Raw genomic sequence first — 17,417 nt, 5'->3', positions numbered from 1 at the left:
GCATAACATCATTTTTCTGGTTGCAAACACCCTGCTAGTTTGTTGTGAAGCTTAGACATGACTTGAGGGAGGGCACCTGCCACAGGGTCTACCCTGTAAGGGGCCTCTCCGTGGGGCAGTCACTGTACATTATCATAGCATTTTCATTCATTCAACAAATCTTCATTAGAGACTTAACATGTAGAAGCCAGGAACAGACAAATAAATCTGAACTGGATTTTGTTCTCTAGGATGTCACAATCTATAGTGGATATATAGATATAGAACGGGCTCAAATAACTATAAGGAAGAAAGTGCTTACTACCAAGAAAAATACAGAGAAATTGCTTGGTAAGTTGAGAGGTCAGAAATTACTTGTGTGGAGAGAGCTGGTGGGGGAGAAGGGAAAAGAATTTGGGGCTGAGAAGGAAGAAGCATCTGGGCAGAGCAAAGTATCCATCTGCCCCTTTCACAGATGAAATAAGAGAGGTTCCTGGAAGTGACAACATTCACCCAACTTCACACTCCGTTACAGCAGTCAGGGTGACGACTCAGAGCTCCCTACCCCTCGTCCAAAGCAGTCACCATTACCACACTACTTCCTATAATCGGGCCATTCGCAGATGTAGAGGACAAGGCCGACCAGGGAAAGCAGCAGGGAAAGGAGGGGATGGGGTCGCAGGCCACTGCCCCAGGTTGAGGCACAACACAGTCTCAGCAGTGGAGGGCGGGCGGGCACGGGAGAAGGGGGAGGGCAGGCCAAGGGGCGGGGAGAGGGGCGCGGGCAGCACTCCGGGGCTGGTCAGGGCACCCGCCCAGCCGCAACAGCCCGCGCTCAGGCTCCGCCAGCCATGAGGCGGCGGTTCCACGCGCTGCGGCCGCTGCTGGCGCCGCTGTTGCTGCCGCTGCTGCTGACGCCGCGGGCGCTTCCCCGGGCGCACTGCCCCGAGCCCTGCAGCTGCCCGCCCGACGGCGCCCTGCGCTGCCCCGGCCCATGGGCCGGCCTCACCCTACTGTGAGTACGCGGCGCCCTGCTACGGGACCCTCGCTCGCTCCTCGCTCCGGGCCACTCTGCTTCCCCACTCTTTGGCTCCTTTAACCTGGAAGCTTGGAGAAAAAGGCTGCGCCCTGTCAAACTCCACCACCTTTTAGAGTGATGAGAATGCAAAGCTTGGGGACTGTCTCTGCCATCCCGTGCCAAGCCGCGCCTTGGGTTAGGGCCCCTCCTGCTGGCACCCCCTGCAGCCCCTGGCGGACCCAGGGCCGTGATTTCCCCCACTGGGGCTGCGGCAAAGGGCGTGGAATTGCCCAGAAGCCACAAGGGAAGGCCTGCTCCCTGCCACTGCTTGGAAGTCGAAAGTGGCCTTGACCTTTGTGCTAGCCAGGTCGGTGAAGGTTACTGTGACCTCTGACACCCTGTGCTCCACTAGGAATGGGGTGGTCAGGCCCTACGGCAAGGGGTGACCTGGTCACTCGCCTGGGATTGCTGGTTCGCCCGCCGCCTCCCTAGTGTACCGCTTAGTAGGCATACGAGTCACTGCCCTACCCTTTCTCAGACGTACTTGCATTTCAATCTGCTGGTCTGATCAAGGTGTGCCTTACGTCACGCCTCCCACACGCCACCCAGCCCTCCACGTTTACAGAGCGGGTTACAAAGGAGGTTAAAAGAATTGCATACATCAGCAAGTAGGGGCAGGAAGAGATTTGCTGAAGTGATGGGGTGAAGAGAGGAGGGGCCTTCTGTACTAGTGTATCAGAGTGTCCCGTGTCTCCTTTCTTCGATTTAGAAAAAGTACCACACATTATATGATTCTATTATATGAAATGTCCAGACCAACAGAAAGCAGATTAACAGCTGCCAGGTAGGGGTGAAGGCCCAGTGACTGTTAATGGCTGTGGCTTCTGGGGGTAACAAAAATTATTTAAAATCAGATTGTGGTGATGATTGCACAACTCCTCCCTAGACATACTAAAAACCATTGCACTGTATACTTTAAATGGGTGAATATTATAGTATATGAATTATATCTCAATAAAGTTGTTAAAAGAAAAAAAGGAAAGAAAAGTACTACAAAAGTAGGTTTTGGTTATGTCCTAACCATTGGCAGTGATGGAATCTCATTCTTGGGGAAGAAAGAGGCAACCCCCCCTCCCCACTTCCATGGGCTGAAACAGTCTGTCAGGGATCCCCCCCCTCCCTCCTGAGGGGCTGAGCCTCTCCCCTGAAAGAGTTAGTGGCCTACAGGGAATGTTTGCAGCTGAGAGATACAGTTTAAAGGCTGAGGGGTTTATATTAATTAGTTTCCATTAATTATCTTGTCAGCTCAATTCCCTGAAGGTGAGGACCATGCTGAAAGAATTTGTTTCAATCAATCAACAGATTCATGGAAGCTGCCTTCCTAGTCCCAGCCCTTGTCCTTCCCTGACAAACCTCCCTTCTTGCTCTTATGAATGATGGTGCCACTAACAGCCTTTCTCACTCGCTCAGTACTTATCATAGAGATTTCAAGAAACTGAGATCCAAAGACATGGAATAACTTGGCCATGGTCCCTTTTTGTTATTGAGTAGCAAAGACAGGACTTCATCTGTTAATTGTGTTTTTATATTTGTTTGTCTTTGTATTTAGGAAATTACCTTTTCCTAAATACACACACACACACACACACACACATACATGTAAATATATACACATACACATACATACATATATACATTCCCAGGTCCTCTCAGATTCAGCTCTTCACTGAGCTCTCTCAACAATTCCTGCTGCCAAACCATGTTGGCCTCTGGAGACTACCTCTTCCCTGGAGAAAGCTGAAGTGGAAAGTACAAAACAAAACAAATTCTCCCACTGCCCCATAGCACAGTTTAGAGAAGCCTAGAACCCCTCAAAAAGATTTTAGGGGTTTGGGGGTAGAGGTGGGAGGCAAGCACAATAGAAGAAATGCTAGCATGCTGAAGCTGGCTAGTCCCACTCCCAAAAAGGAGCTAGTCGTCCAGGCTCTGACACCTTTGGCCATCCCTGAGGGATTCTGGAGAATCCTCAACTTCCTCCCTTCACATGCACTATCTTGGCATCCACACCAAGAGCATCTTCTAGACATTTAGACACGTAAGGTTGGCAAGTATGCTGACCCTCACAAGGTAAGGCTTCCTGAGAATCAGTTAATTGAGAGATGACCTCCTCCTTTAGGTGAGAACCCTATGGGCACAATAAGGTGACCTCAACATCCATGTGCCAAGAGAAATACATAAGAAGGGACAGGAAGATAGTCACTTTAAGGCAGTGTTACTCAAAGTGTGGTCCTAGGCCAGCAGCGTTAGCATCACCTGGGATGTTAGACATGCATACTCTTGGGCCCCATCCCCAATCTACTGCATCAGAAGCTGTGAGGATGTAGTGCAACAGCTGGTGTTTTAACAAGATCCCCAAGTGGTCTGGTGCATGCAAACGTTTGAGAACCAAGATATTGCTCTCCATGAAGGATATAATCTTGTAGAAAGCAAAAGTGTGTTTTAAACTTCCTGTGCCATATACTTCCCCTCTCCATATGCCTCCTCACACACATACATACACAAAATACCTATTTATTGCAAAAGGCACCTATGATCAAATTAAAGCCCCAAACTCTGCTACATATGGAAAATATACAGGATTGAGAAAAAGTTTGTTTTTGTCTTCAAAGAGGAATAAGGGAAGGAATCCATGGAGAAGGACAGACTGAAGACATAAGGGAGGGGGAAGAATGATATTTGGTGAAGTAAGGTCTCAGTGAGGGTGGGAGGACAGTGTCAGTCTCAGATCATAGAAGAAGGGTTAATCCTAGGGAGAGGGATACTTCTGAGTCCTAGGGAAGAAGACAAATGGATAAAGGTGTAACTTAACATTGAGGCAGAAGACAGGAAAAGTGAACAGCATCATACTGAAATCCTCTTGATGATGAATGAATGAAATAGTAAACACTAATCACAAGATAGGAAAAAAATGCTATGGATAACAAATTATCAGGAGTTCATAAAGAGGAGAGAGCTGAAATTATGAAATAAGGCACCCAGAGAGATGTGGTCTTGCATGAAGTCATGCACAGGGTCTGGCTCTGAAGAAAGAAGGGGAGCACTCATGTTTCTGGGGGTTGGAGGAGACAAGTACAGCACAGCATTTTAGACTTCATCATTGGCCCCTCAGTAGATGCTAATTTACATTTTAATCATTCCAGGCCTTGGTAGTCCTGCCTTATAAGATTTCATGTAAAGTCCACTATTTGGTTTCAACAAGGGGAAAAAAAAGTGTAATTGTTTGTCATTGACAAGCCCACTGCTTGCACATTTTGAAAATGGCACAGTTCCATCATTCATATCTTTCTATACTTTCCATGTTTTATTAAAAACTGAGATATTTAAAAACTAAAATATGATACAAAAAATAGCCTCCCACATGCTCACTCATTTTAATTGAGGGGAAAAAGGTAAAAGAAAAAAATTGATTTAAAACATTTCCTTTTCCTTGTCTTATAAGTTCCAGACAAGTGGAAGAAGAGGGGGAAAAAAATTCTCACCTTGTCCATGGTTATATAAAGATCTTTGTCTCTATGACAACAGAAAGGTTGATCTTCTTGATATGGAAACAGCTTCTAAAAAATCTGTTAGTAAGAAAATGCTAATAATAATGGGAATTTATTTTTTGCATGTTGTGCCTACTGAACAGAGATTAAACTTTAAGCTTTATTATAAGACACAGGCCAGAGACTTTGAAAAGATAAAATGTGCTGTATCTATCAATCCAGTGTTACAGGAAGGCATTAGTCTCCTGACATTGTTCCTGAATGTCCTTCTCCCTCTCCCACCTTCAGTGAAAATCAGGGTCCAGGACAGTGTTCAATGATGTAGAGGAATTAACAGGAGGAGGGCATGGCCCCAGTCCTTGAGAAGCCCACAATCTAGGTAGAAACACATGCAAGAGACCAGTGTGGGCAGGGAAAGAGGCAACTAGGGTCTAGGAATTCAGGACGCAGAGCAATTACTATGGGCTTAAATGTGCAAGGGAAGGTACCATGGACAAATGGTTATGGGGCTGAACCTTTAAGGAGAGATAAGAAGAAGAGTCTTAGTGGAAGAAACACAGATTAGAGTAGATTCAGATTCCTGGCTGGGTAGAAAAGAATAAAGTTGAATGGATCCTTCCTTGTTGAAGCCTCTCCCAGGCTTTTGGGGAAATTTTTTTTTAAGGGAACACATACAAGTCATCGGAAATAGTTACATTACCTAGAGGGTTGTGCAAAAAGAAAAAAAAATCCCAATGTATAATTCTTGACTGATAGATTTTCCATCAGAGTCATTCTTGGACAGCTGATTACAAAGGCATTCAATAAAAATCATGACTCGGAGTCACTTCCCCATGAAGCTCTCCCCAGTGTCTCCCACTCCCATACACACATCATTTGATACGCTGTACTGACCTATATTTTTGCATATACCCTGCCATAAGGTAACCATTTATTCAAAATAAACCTCTTCGGCCAGAGCAGGTATCTCAACCGCAGCACACTTGACATCTGGGGCGAAATAATTACACGTTGTGGAGGGCTGTCGTGTACCCTACGGGATGCTTAGCAGCAGCCCTGGCCTCCACCCACTAGATGCCAGTAGCACTGCCCTCCCAAATTATGACCACCAAAAATGACTCTAGACATTTGCCAAATGCTCCTAAGGGAGCAAAATCCACCCCCCACCCTTGGTTTTGAATCACTGTGCTAAAGTGAGAACCACTTGAAGAGGTCTTATTCAACTGGGGAATCCCCAAATTTCATGGGTATTATGGTCAAAGTGTTTCTTGAACTACTATGATATCAAACTGAGCAGACAGCTGAATAGGAACAATGAACCAATGCAAAAAAAAAAAAAAAAAAATGTGTATTAGTTGGGATGTACGGCATCTAAATGTCATTTCAAAAATCTCCATCCTAGAGGATGGGGAGGTGAGGAGGTGCTATGGGTAGCAGAGGGAGTTGTGTTAAATCGGCATCTATGCTACAGATTTTGCAGACCCCCAGTCTATCCTTTGAATGGGCATAGTACACATATCAGCTTCAGAGAAGCCAGAATGGAAGCTTACCCATATTGGTATGTCCCATCCAAATTGTTTTAGTTTTTGTTATTTGTTTGTTTTAATTCACTCATTAGAGCAAAATCCATCCTTAGCCCAGGATCCATTAAAACAAACCAAAGAGAGAGACCACCACCCAGAGAGCCTGGAGTGAGACCCATGGGTTCCCAGTCCAGGGCACAAGGTAAGAGTTCACAGGACATAGAGAAGCCGACCAAGTTCTTGAAGGTACAACAGCTTGGCCCTGCCTCAGCTTCCCTGCAGATGGGCCAGATGACAATAAACCAATCAATCAATCAATCAATCAATCTCAGAATTCATAAAGCTCTTGTCCTATCTCCCAACGCCACTTCTCCCACACACCCAACCAAAGCAAAAGCCCAAAATAGAGGTTGATCTTGAACCTCAGTTCTGACTCAGCATTCCCAGCTATACCTGCAAGCAATTCTTAAACCTGGCTGTGCCTATAAACAGACTCCTTGGGGGAAGCTTTGCAAGGACCAGATTTTATTAGTTTAAAAATCATCCTTCTGGGGACAGTGAATGATGGCCCCTAGCAAGACACTAAAAAAGCAAGCAACAGAGTTCCCAAAATCTCAGTGGAAATGTAGAGCCAAAAAGGTTCACACACCAATTCCTCTGGCATCAGACCCAGCTCCCCCCTTGGAAAGCAATAATTCCTTGAGGTTTTTTTCTGCCTTATTTTTTTTTTAAATTTCAGAAGCAGTAAGTCCGATTAATTTAGGGCTCCATTTCTTCTCCTTCACCCCCTCTATCTTCTTCCCAAGCCTCTCAGTTTGGCTTCTTTTCCATGTCTTGAACTGAGGTACAAAAGCTTTTTTTCCAAAATGTAATCTCTCATTGTAGCTGCACCAGACGGTGTCTTGGCCATGTATAACTGTGATCTCACAGATGGGATTTTAAAGCCCCGTGAGTCATGGTGATAGAGAGAGACCCTGCTGCTCACTTCCAGACCCAAAGGGGCTGGCTCCATGGGAGCATATGTATTCTGTTCTGGCAGCTCCCCTTTGGTGTGCAAAAAATCATATTTAATGCAGATTTTAGCAAATTTCTCACCAGCTATTTTTTAAGAGGGGAATTAAAATAATCCCACCCACCAGACAGGTGGGCTTTCTGACTTAGTGGGCAGCTTCTAGCAGCTTCTCTACATGGTCCTCATTTACTCCTACCTTCTGCCGCACAGGGAGATGACACCCCCTCCCAGCCAGCAAACCACACACAGCTGCCCTCTGTGTGGTCATGAACCACAGCTCTTTAATGCCACTTGAGCCAAACTCAGAAAAGTCCAATTTATAAGTAAAACTCAACTTTCGGAATGAAGGGTTTGTTTTGTTTTCCCCTGCTGCCGTTACATTTCTCCTTGACTCTGATGAAATCAGGTGACTCCTGGGTTCCTAATTCTACCTCATGAGCAGCAGCAGACAGCATTCCTGAGCCCACAGGGGTAGTGGCTGCTCTGGTATGACAAGGTAGGGTCCAACACAGCCCTCAAACTATGTGAATTGATCAACAGGACAAAGACCGGGCAGACCTGAGTTCTAGCACAAGGTCCCCTTTCCCTAATTTGCACTGTGGGTTCATGCTAGTGATAAAACCTCTGTGCTGTCTATAAAAGGGACATGACTGAGTGGGGCTGACTGTGGTGAAGATACACAAGATGGCAGAGCCAAAAGTACTGGGAAATAAAGGTTCCACATAACTACAAAGTATGATTGTAACAATCTGATGCTACAGAGAAGACTACAAACCCACAGCTGGTGCATGAGGTTGAACAGAAACTACCTATCATCCAAGGGGCAGGCCTGATGGAATAGTTTTCTTCCTGGGAGGTGTTAATTAGAGAAAATGACCCACTAGGTCTTCTCAACTTGGAAGGTGAATAAGTTAGAATCCCAAAATAGCAGAGTTCATTATTGCCTGGAGTCTGATAGGCTAGTCGTGTCAAGCCAGGCTGAACTGCCTTTCAAACATGCCACCTAACACCTGATTATAGGCTGTTTTCTATCATTCCACTGGATTAGTCGTGTCTCTCCAGCTAAAGCGTCTGAGCCTATTCTGGGTCTTTTCTGTTCCCCATTCCCCATCCTCAGCCTCAGGCTGACACACAGAAAACCCTCAGATCAAACCTGTTTGCCATTAAGGAACTCCATACTGAAATGTACAGGACAACTTGTAGAATCTGTAGACACCACCCCTGCCCTCCAAGACCTCCCAGTCTTCAGCCATGGGAGAGAGAGGACTAATTCTCAGATGACTGCAGGGAAATGCAGAAGGTGATAAAGTCTTGTAGGAGTTCAGAAGAAGGAGCCATCCCTTCTAGTCTGAGTAATGAAGAAACCTCAGTGGAGGCATCACTTGAGCTGTAGATCTTTACACCTTGCAGTGTACCACCTGCAAGACCACCTCTACAGTGGCAGCCAGGCCAACGTGGTCATCCCAAAAGCTCAGTCCTGGTCTTTGACACCAACTTAGGCCACTGGGGACTCACGATTAAGAGCCTTCAGCTCTTTCACTGACCACCAGCACACACCCTATGTTATGGATCCCCAATGGAACAGGATTACTTCCCCCAGGAAATCTTAGGTGGGACTCTGATTAAGGTTTTTCTCATTTGTAAGCACCAGAAATCAACTCTGACATATTTAATCATGATAGAAGAACAAGGAGGTAGAAGGATGTGGGCAAGATCCAGAGAGAATGTGGCATTTTAGCAGCAAGAGGTCAGTTCCCTTTTCCCAAGATTCCACCTTTACAGTGAAGCAGCTCCATGGAGTCCTGCCTATGACAAGTGTTAAATTCCTAAGAAAGAGAATCTGATTGCCTCAGGCCTCACCCCTAAGGCAAGAGCATAGGGACACAGTCAATGAGACACTCCACCCAGAGGCAACCAGCCAGGAAGTGACTCTAAAGAAGGGACATTGTGGGGGCACCTGAGTGGTTCAGTCAGTTGAGCATCCAACTTCGGCTCAGGTCATGATCTCACAATTCATGAGTTCGCTGCTGTCAGTGCAGAGCCCACTTCAGCTCCTCTGTCCCCCTCTCTCTCTGCCCCTCCCCTGCTTGAGCTCTCTCTCAAAAATAAACATTTCAAAAAGGGGGGGGGGCAGTTTTGAGCCAGGCAACCACACAAATTGGTGTCCACCAGAGAGCTGAGGAGTTAGCAAAAATTGAAGGCACACATGCCAGTAATTTCAGGCACTTCAAATCCATCCTTAGATCAATTAGAAGTATGTAGTATTTTAGTTGCAACCAGCTTTTATGGGCTCATTAAAAAAAAGTTTTGGGGGTGCCTGGGTGTCTCAGTCAGTTAAGTGCCGACTTTGGCTCAGGTCATGATCTCACACTTTGTGGGTTCAAGCCCCACGTCAGGTTCTGTGCTGACAGCTCAGCGCCCGGAGCCTGCTTCCGATTCTGTGTGTCCCTGTCTCTCTCTGCCTCTCCCCCACTTGTGCATGCTCTGGCGTGCTCTCTCTTGCACTCTCTCTCAAAAATAAATTATAAACATTTTTAAAAAAAGGTTTTTAAGTGTCTAGAACAGGAGCTTGTAATGGAAGAGTTTCCTGAAGCATATCTGCATTGTCACTGTCCTGACAACATAATATTCTCTGCTTCTAAAAAATACTTTTGAGAAATCATTACAGATAATGCAGACATTCCCTGGGGAGAATTCAACATGTAGTTTTATTTATCAGAGTTAGTCTTGTCATGTTATGTTATTGCTAGAAGAATTCAGTTTAGGGGGTAAAGATTGGGTTATTTTGCTTGTGTCTTTAGAAAACTTTAAATGGGTTTTGAGTAAGGGCTTAGATGTGTTTACCATTTTCCTCTGAGGCTTTATATTTTTAATTTAGTTGTTGCACAAATGACTTGGAAAATCCATTATCTAGGGAATCTTCTTGAAAATCTTGGTTCACAGTATAATTCATAAACTCCTCACAGCTTCTTAGGTGCTCTGGAAAGTCTGTCTTGGAGGAGAGTCTCTCAAGTTGCACTTTCCAATGGGAGGGTTCCAACTGAATGAGCAAATGAGAACTCTGCAGGGTGGCTCTCTAGAGTTCCTATATATATATATATATATATATATATATATATATATATATATATATATTTAAACATTTATTTGTGAGAGACAGAGAGAGACAGAGTGTGAGCGGGGGAGGGCAAAGAGAGAAGGAGACACAGAATCCAAAGCAGGCTCCAGGCTCAGAACAAGCTGTCAGCACAGAGCCCGATGCAGGGCTCGAACCCATGAACTGTGAGATCATGACCTGAGCCCAAGTTGGACCCTCAACCGACTGAGCCATTCAGGGGCCCCTAGAGTTGCAATATTTAATGGAAGGCTGTTCTTTATCATTTTTTTTAAAGGGCTATCAGGTGACACCTGTAAGAGATACCTGAGCCCAAAAGAAAGGTACAATGTAGGAATACCTACCATCCCTCTCAGGTGTCTTATCTATAATCAGCAGAGACTCAAGAGTCAGGGACAAGTCACAGATATTTTATAAAGTGTGACCCATGACAAATAGAAGAGTCCATTTCAAAGTACTGAACCCACCCTACCCCACCCCCACTAATCCTCTACCCTTGACAAGGAAGTTAAAGTTGTCACTAGAAGCAACATGGGTAGCTTGAATCTTTCACATTAAGTGAATTATAAGTACTTACTGTGCTCTTATCTTGTGCTAGATGCTGTATTATAATTGTATAAACATTTCCTTATTCAGTCTCAAAAATCTCTGGGGTAGTTAGTGTCATTATTTTATAGATGTGGAATGAAGCTATGATTTGAACCCAGGCATTCTGGCTCCAGAGTCTGTACTCTTCACTGTCCCATTGTGCTGCTTCTAAAGAGAAGGCATATGCAATTGGTGATGAAGGCATGTTCTATAAAGTATATAGCACCTGAAAGAGACCTTTAACCAAGGGTAGAATTTGACCTGCAGAGAAGGGTATATGTGCCAGATAGTGTCTGAATGTGAAAGTGTGAATGAAGACAGAAAAGGGTGGGGCAAGTTCAGGAAGTACAGTAGTCTGATTTATCCAGATGGCACTGTCCAGTAAAAATATAATGCCAGTCACATGTGTAGTTTTCATTTTCTAATAGCCACACTTAAAAAGTTTTTAAATGGCACAATTTTAACAATTTTCATTTAATCCAAGTGTACAAAATATTATCATTTCAATATTTAATCAGCATAAAATCTATTAAGGAGATACTTTATATTCCTTCTTCTTGCCAAGTCTTCAACATCTGGTGTATATGGTACATGTACAGTGCATCTTGATTCGAACTGTATTTCAAGCACTCAATGGCCACTTGTGGCTGGTGGCTGCCTGATTGAACTGCACAAGTTTAGTGTATGGGTTATGTGAGAGGAATAGTGGGTGGCAAATGAAGTTTGAGGCTTTATTTTCAGGGCCTGAATGCAGGGCTGAGGCATTTGTAGATAATGGACAGGCAAAGGGTAGGCATAGAAGATTAAGTGAAAGAAGAGTAACATGGGGGGAGTTATCAGGAAGATTAATCTGGCCCAGTTAGGGGAAAGCCAGGATAGGCTCAGAGGAAACCAACTCAAGCACTATGGAACAGTCTGGTGGAGAAAAGAATGCCCGAGAAAAGTGGCAGTGAGAAAGAAATAAAGGCTGGAAGCAAGAGACAGTATGAAGGTAGAGTCCACCAGAGACTGGGTGTTCAATGGTGGAACAGAGGAAACATTCATACAGGGTACCTGGTAAGTTCTCAAATAACAGTACAAGAAAAAAAAACTGAGTAGTCATTCTTGCTGAGGAGGACAGGGGAAAGAAAGAAAACCCACTCAGGTAGTCCCATGGAGGAACAAGAATTTGAGCAGCATCTTTGAAGTTTAAGACTGTGAGCACATCCCTCAAGAAACTGATGGTTCTATCAGAAGGCTAGGTTTCACCAGAGAACCAGAGGATTGTGTAGCAGAGTGTATCAACAAACCCCCAAAGAAACAGCACTGATGTGTTTTGTTTGGTGAAGGACACAGCACAGGAACGAAGCGACCTATGTTCTAGTCCAGATTTGCCACTGAATTGCCACGTGGTTTCAGGGAAATCATTTCAGTTTTCTTAAGATTCTTCATCTATCAAGTGAGGAGCCTTTTCACCCTGAGTACTTGAGTCTAAAACAGTGTTTAAAGGAGTAGCCAAACAATGAAAACCACCTGGATGGCTTTTTTTTTTAATGTTTATTTATTTTTGAGACAGAAAGAGAGAGAGAGAGTGCACACAAGCAGGGGAGGGGCAGAGAGAGAGGGAGACAGAGAATCTGAAGTGGGCTCTGAGCTGTCAGCGCAGAGCCTGACTTGGGGCTCAAACTCACCAACTGTGAGATCGTGACCTGAGCCAAAGTCCAATGCTTAACCGGCTGAGACACCCAGGCGCCCCTGGATGTACTTTTAAGAAACATTCCAAATTTTCTGATGTAAAACTAAACAAATTGCATGTCCATCTATACTGACTTAGTATTTCAGGTAACATTGACATCTCAGCTCCCTCTAGGTAAATGCTGAAGACAAGAGGCCAATAAATGAAGACATACCCAGTAATGAAGTTACCAAGTAGATCAATGCATTTGAAAATGCAATGATTTAGGGGCGCCTGGGTGGCGCAGTCGGTTAAGCGTCCGACTTCAGCCAGGTCACGATCTCGCGGTCTGTGAGTTCGAGCCCCGCGTCAGGCTCTGGGCTGATGGCTCGGAGCCTGGAGCCTGTTTCCGATTCTGTGTCTCCCTCTCTCTCTGCCCCTCCCCCGTTCATGCTCTGTCTCTCTCTGTCCCAAAAATAAATAAAAAACGTTGAAAAAAAAATTTAAAAAAAAAAAAAAAAAGAAAGAAAATGCAATGATTTAAAATCATTTGGAATGGGGAAAGCCATTTTTATTTCATTCCAAGATGAAAGCAGGGTTATTATAATTATTGAGCAGCTTTGAAAACAACACAGAAATTCTTAAGTCTCTATTCTATTTAGAACAAGTTCTTATGTAAAAAATACAAAAACATTAATATTCTTTTTAAATAAAGTAATGCTTCCCTCTCCCATTTCAATGAGTTCATTAGGCAAAAAGGCTTTGAGTGTCTCTGATTTCTGTCTTTTTTCCCTCCTTCTGATTTTATAGCATTTTAAAATTCAGGGTGTATAGCTCTAGCAATAAACTAATTGTCTGTGAAAGACAGATGGATGTTTGTAGCTTTCTTAAATCGATAATATAGATGGCTTTTCTAAACAATTAGGGGGAAGTGAGTAAAAATATTTCACTTCTGCTGTGCTGGGCAGAAGGATAGGTAAAGGCTCTGTCTGACAAGATGACCTAGAACTCCACCCAGTCTTTGGGGAGTCCAGATTGCTGCAGGACATTTTCCCTGGCTCTCATCTTCCTCTGGCCCTGCTCAGCCTGTGTGCTTCAGAAGGTGGTCCTGCCCTGGAAATCCTTATGCAATCCAAGCTCTTAAAAACCAAGGGGCAGTGGGGAACCTACAGTCGTAATTGGCTTCATGCAATACCTATCTTTAAAAGGAGAGAGTATGTCAATTGAACTCTATTTTCCCTTCACCTAGGGAGTTTGCTATTTAAAGGTACCTTCCACGGAATCATTTTGTAGAACAAAGAATCTTTTGAAAATGCAAATGTATCCCAATTGATAGGTTTTTATAAGCAAGGATTTCTAAATCTTATGTTTCACTGACGGAGGACACAGCCCTCCACACTGAAATTCTCCAGCTAACTTTATTTTGAGGGTTCATTAACAAGCCAGTGAGTAGACAAACGGGCTCCTACCAAGGTCATCTGTGTTATTAAACTCAGAAGAAAAAAGTCAGAGGGTGTCAAGCCCCACCCTTGAGTATTCCAGAGGCCCTAGGAACAATTAAGGAGGACCTGATAATGTGGCATTATCCTTCTTCAAGGTGACTGAGTTTATGTGAGTGCTATTTGCTTATCTGTAAACTGTCCCCTGGTGCTGATTTCTGACACAGAGTGCATTGATGACTTGGCAATTGGGGTTGGCTGGGAAGGGGAGTGAGTCTGGGGCCCAGGTGAAAGAGTGGATGGGAAGGAGCTCTGAAAGTGGGATGGCCCTTCTGACCAGTCCCACCTTGAGGCAAAGAGGCCAAGCCTGGACCCTGCATTGGCCAGTCACTGGATGCATGCTGCCCAGGAGAGAAAATGTGATCTTGGGCGACGTGGCAATCTTTGGCTGAGGGTAATTCCAGGGGAGCAACTCAGCCAGGAACTTCAAGCTGCCCCCTCTCCCAGCCTCTGGGGGAATAAGTGCCTCAGTCCTGAAGGGTGATTTTGGCAGCCCACCACAGCATCCTCTACAAGAACTAACCCAAATGTACTGGCAGCCTCAGCACAGAGTCTCCATCTGTGCCAGGGGCCCAGTTTGAAAGTCAGAACCTAGCAGTGAGAGATACCAGGTTGAACCCAACCAGATAGCAACTAGGAACTGTTCTGGGTTAGCAGTGTCTTCTAAGAGTCAGGAATGTAGGAATCAGGATCTGATGACTAAGAAGAAGGGTGGTCAGGGGCTCCGCTTCTAGATGGACTCTGAGGAGACCAGACAGGCTGCAGGATAAGGAATCAAGGAAAAAATAAGGACCAACATGAGGTCAGGGGGAACAAATGTAACTCAAGATACTGCAGGTGTACTCCTGCCCTCTAAATATTGTTAGGTTTAGTGTAGACAATGCAGAAAGACACAGGACTTCACCAGAGTCATGATCAATCACAGGATCCCAGAACTAGAGTGAATGCTTAGTTCCAATGCTAAAGGGTTGTAAAGAATGCTTCTATGTTAACTTTAACCCATAACCAGAAGGGTTGGGGGCTTGCAGACAGGATTCATGAATAAATGGAGTTTTCATAATGGATGAAACTAAGGCACACTTTGCCATCTTGTCTAAGTATTTGTTTCAACATCTGTGGCACAGGTGCTTGAGGAAAATAGGATCTGGCCATAATCCAGGTGTCACCGTGTTGTATCATCCATTCATTTAAAAATCAAAATTTTAAATGGTAAAAAGAAAGACAGAAGGAAGGAAGGAAGGAAGGAGGAAGGAAGGGAGGGAGGGAGGAAAGGGAGAGAGAGAAAGCAAGAAAGCAAGCTGTGACATGTAAAAAATACAAGTATCTGGATTGGTCCACACATACATGAACTTCCTTCTCATTCACTATTTAGGAGGCAGAGAAAACTTTCTATCCCGCAAGTTCAACCTCACATTTGCCCAAGAAGCCTGGCTCTTTGCCACCATCTGAGCTGCATCATTTGGAAGTGTCACACTCTTTGTCTGAGACAGAAAAGGCTCTGCCCCTCTTTTATTTGTCTTTGCTTTATGAATAGCTTTCATTCCCTTTTTTGACCCTGGACAGCAGAGCCGTTGAATTGTCCTTGCCTTTGGTCTTTTTTTCCCAGTTCTCTCTGGCTGCTGCTCTATATCAAATCATATTGACTAGGCCTTTCCACAAGAGTTCCTGAAGTTCACACAATTCTTGGAATACATATAGGCCTAACTTCAAACACAGAAAAAAAGAAGGAAGTGGGGAGGGAAGGAAAAAAAAGGGAACTCAATACATCAAAACAAAAAACTTTTCTTTTTTTGTCTCTCAGATGCAGACGGTTAAGTCAATCACACTTCTTCCTTCAAGCAACATTATCACCAGTCCATCCAAAGTCACTGTTTTCAGTTATTTATTTTACCCCCTTCTCTCATTTCCTTTCAACTCGCCATAGGCAACCATCCTAATATGTGCTTAGGTGTTTTCCCTTAAAATGTCTAATGTTTAGTGTGCATGTATTTTAATTCTGCAAGTAGGATTTCGTATCATTACTTTCTTATTGCTCTCAGCACCATGATTCTAAGGTCCACACAGTCTGTTCTCTGTGCCTTTAGACTCCTGCTTCTAACTGCTGACCTGTTAGTTAGGTGCACTACCATTCTCTCACTCAGTAACAGACACTCGGTTTGCATCCACACCCCGCACCCCCCACCATGCCACAGTGCCATGAAGAAAATCCCTACATAGGTTACCGTAAGTATCAGTGTCAGAATTTCTCTGGGGTGTATACAGGAATAGAACTGCAGGGTTATGGAGGCAGTTGTTCACATTGCTAAAAGTTTCTGGCCTCATAAAAGCACCCATCAGAGAAAGAAGCACCTTCAAAGGGAGTACATTCAAATGGTTATTGGCAACCACAGGCCACATGAACAAACGTTTAAATGCAGGAGACAGGCCTTTGAATGCTTAGAAACTGCTGCCAACTGAAGATGAATCAGGAATAAAGACATGACACTTCCAAAATAAAAATATAAGTCAGTGGGAAAAACAGCTTTGGATTCATGGAACCACATTCTGCATCTCACTTCATGAGAACACATCTAGCGTCAAAAGCTCAGTACACCTGCGTCACCTCACCTGTCTCCCCATTCTCTGGCCCCCAGGCCCCTTCCTCCCCCCAGTCACATCCACACAGCTACCCACTGTTTGCTCAGTGGCTCCTTTCTGGTAGGAACTTTATTTTTACTCTCATCACTACTGCCTTTCCTGAGCTGCAGCATCAACGTCAACTGCAAAATTTCATCTTGCACCAGGGCTGTTCTGTAGTCACTGGGGACGGTCAGTGCATGAGCTACAGCTTCTCTCACTTCTGTCCAGCCTTTGCTCCTCATCCCTCATCCCTACATCAATCAAAAGCTCAGGCAACCTCCCTGGTCAAATCTGAGCCAAGTGCTCTCCTGGGAACCACACTATACTCCCTTTTGGATGGGGAGGCTGCCTGCTGAGAGGCTCCAGCTTCTGGCTTCCATTTGCATGAATAAACAGCTCTGAAGGGTTCGTTTTAAGCTTTTATGTAAACACTCTCCAAAATATGTTCTGCACTGCATTATCCCCAGCAATAAAGATTCTGGAATCAGAATTTGGCTGTCAGTTTTATTGATGTTGCATGGGGTACAGTAGAATACAGCTTTCTCTTCTGGAAATTTATTGACTTGGCAGTGCAGAGAGCAATAAAACTGTGTTTTTAATCAGTAAGCCAAGCGGACATGATTCCAGAAGAAATATAGGAAGCAAACATGCCATGGTAAGAAGATTTCTCCCCCCACTGTCCCTGTTCTTCTTGGATGCCCTGTTAAATAAGTTTGGGTATTGAACAATGTGCTTGGTGGGACTGTCTTCAAGAATAAAATCAAAGGACCCAGTTTGGATTACTTCTTCTAGGTTGCACCATCTCTAAGAGACTGTTGAGCAAAAGTATTTTTCTGAAATGAAATTTCTTTGCATTAGCCCCTGG

General features: G+C 44.4%; 1 protein-coding gene across 6 annotated transcripts in view; it reads left to right on the top strand.

The window, feature by feature from the left end:
- The first annotated feature begins 790 nt into the window (after positions 1-790).
- Positions 791-17,417, top strand: part of LHCGR (luteinizing hormone/choriogonadotropin receptor) — a 99,360-nt gene continuing 82,733 nt past the window's right edge. For 2 of the 6 annotated variants that reach the window (XM_019417218.2, XM_053890674.1), the window contains exon 1: positions 799-994. In XM_019417218.2, the coding sequence (XP_019272763.1) occupies positions 831-994 (164 nt within the window). In that variant the 5' untranslated portion in view covers positions 799-830. Of the gene's footprint in view, positions 995-17,417 lie in introns of all 6 variants that reach the window. The other 4 variants (XM_019416952.2, XM_019416859.2, XM_019417039.2 and 1 more) reach the window with 4 other exon arrangements.

Source organism: Panthera pardus, unplaced genomic scaffold, assembly GCF_024362965.1.
Source record: "Panthera pardus isolate Hobbes unplaced genomic scaffold, ASM2436296v1 HiC_scaffold_25, whole genome shotgun sequence".
Classification (NCBI taxonomy): Eukaryota; Metazoa; Chordata; class Mammalia; order Carnivora; family Felidae; genus Panthera; species Panthera pardus.
This window is presented reverse-complemented; position numbering and strand designations above follow the sequence as displayed.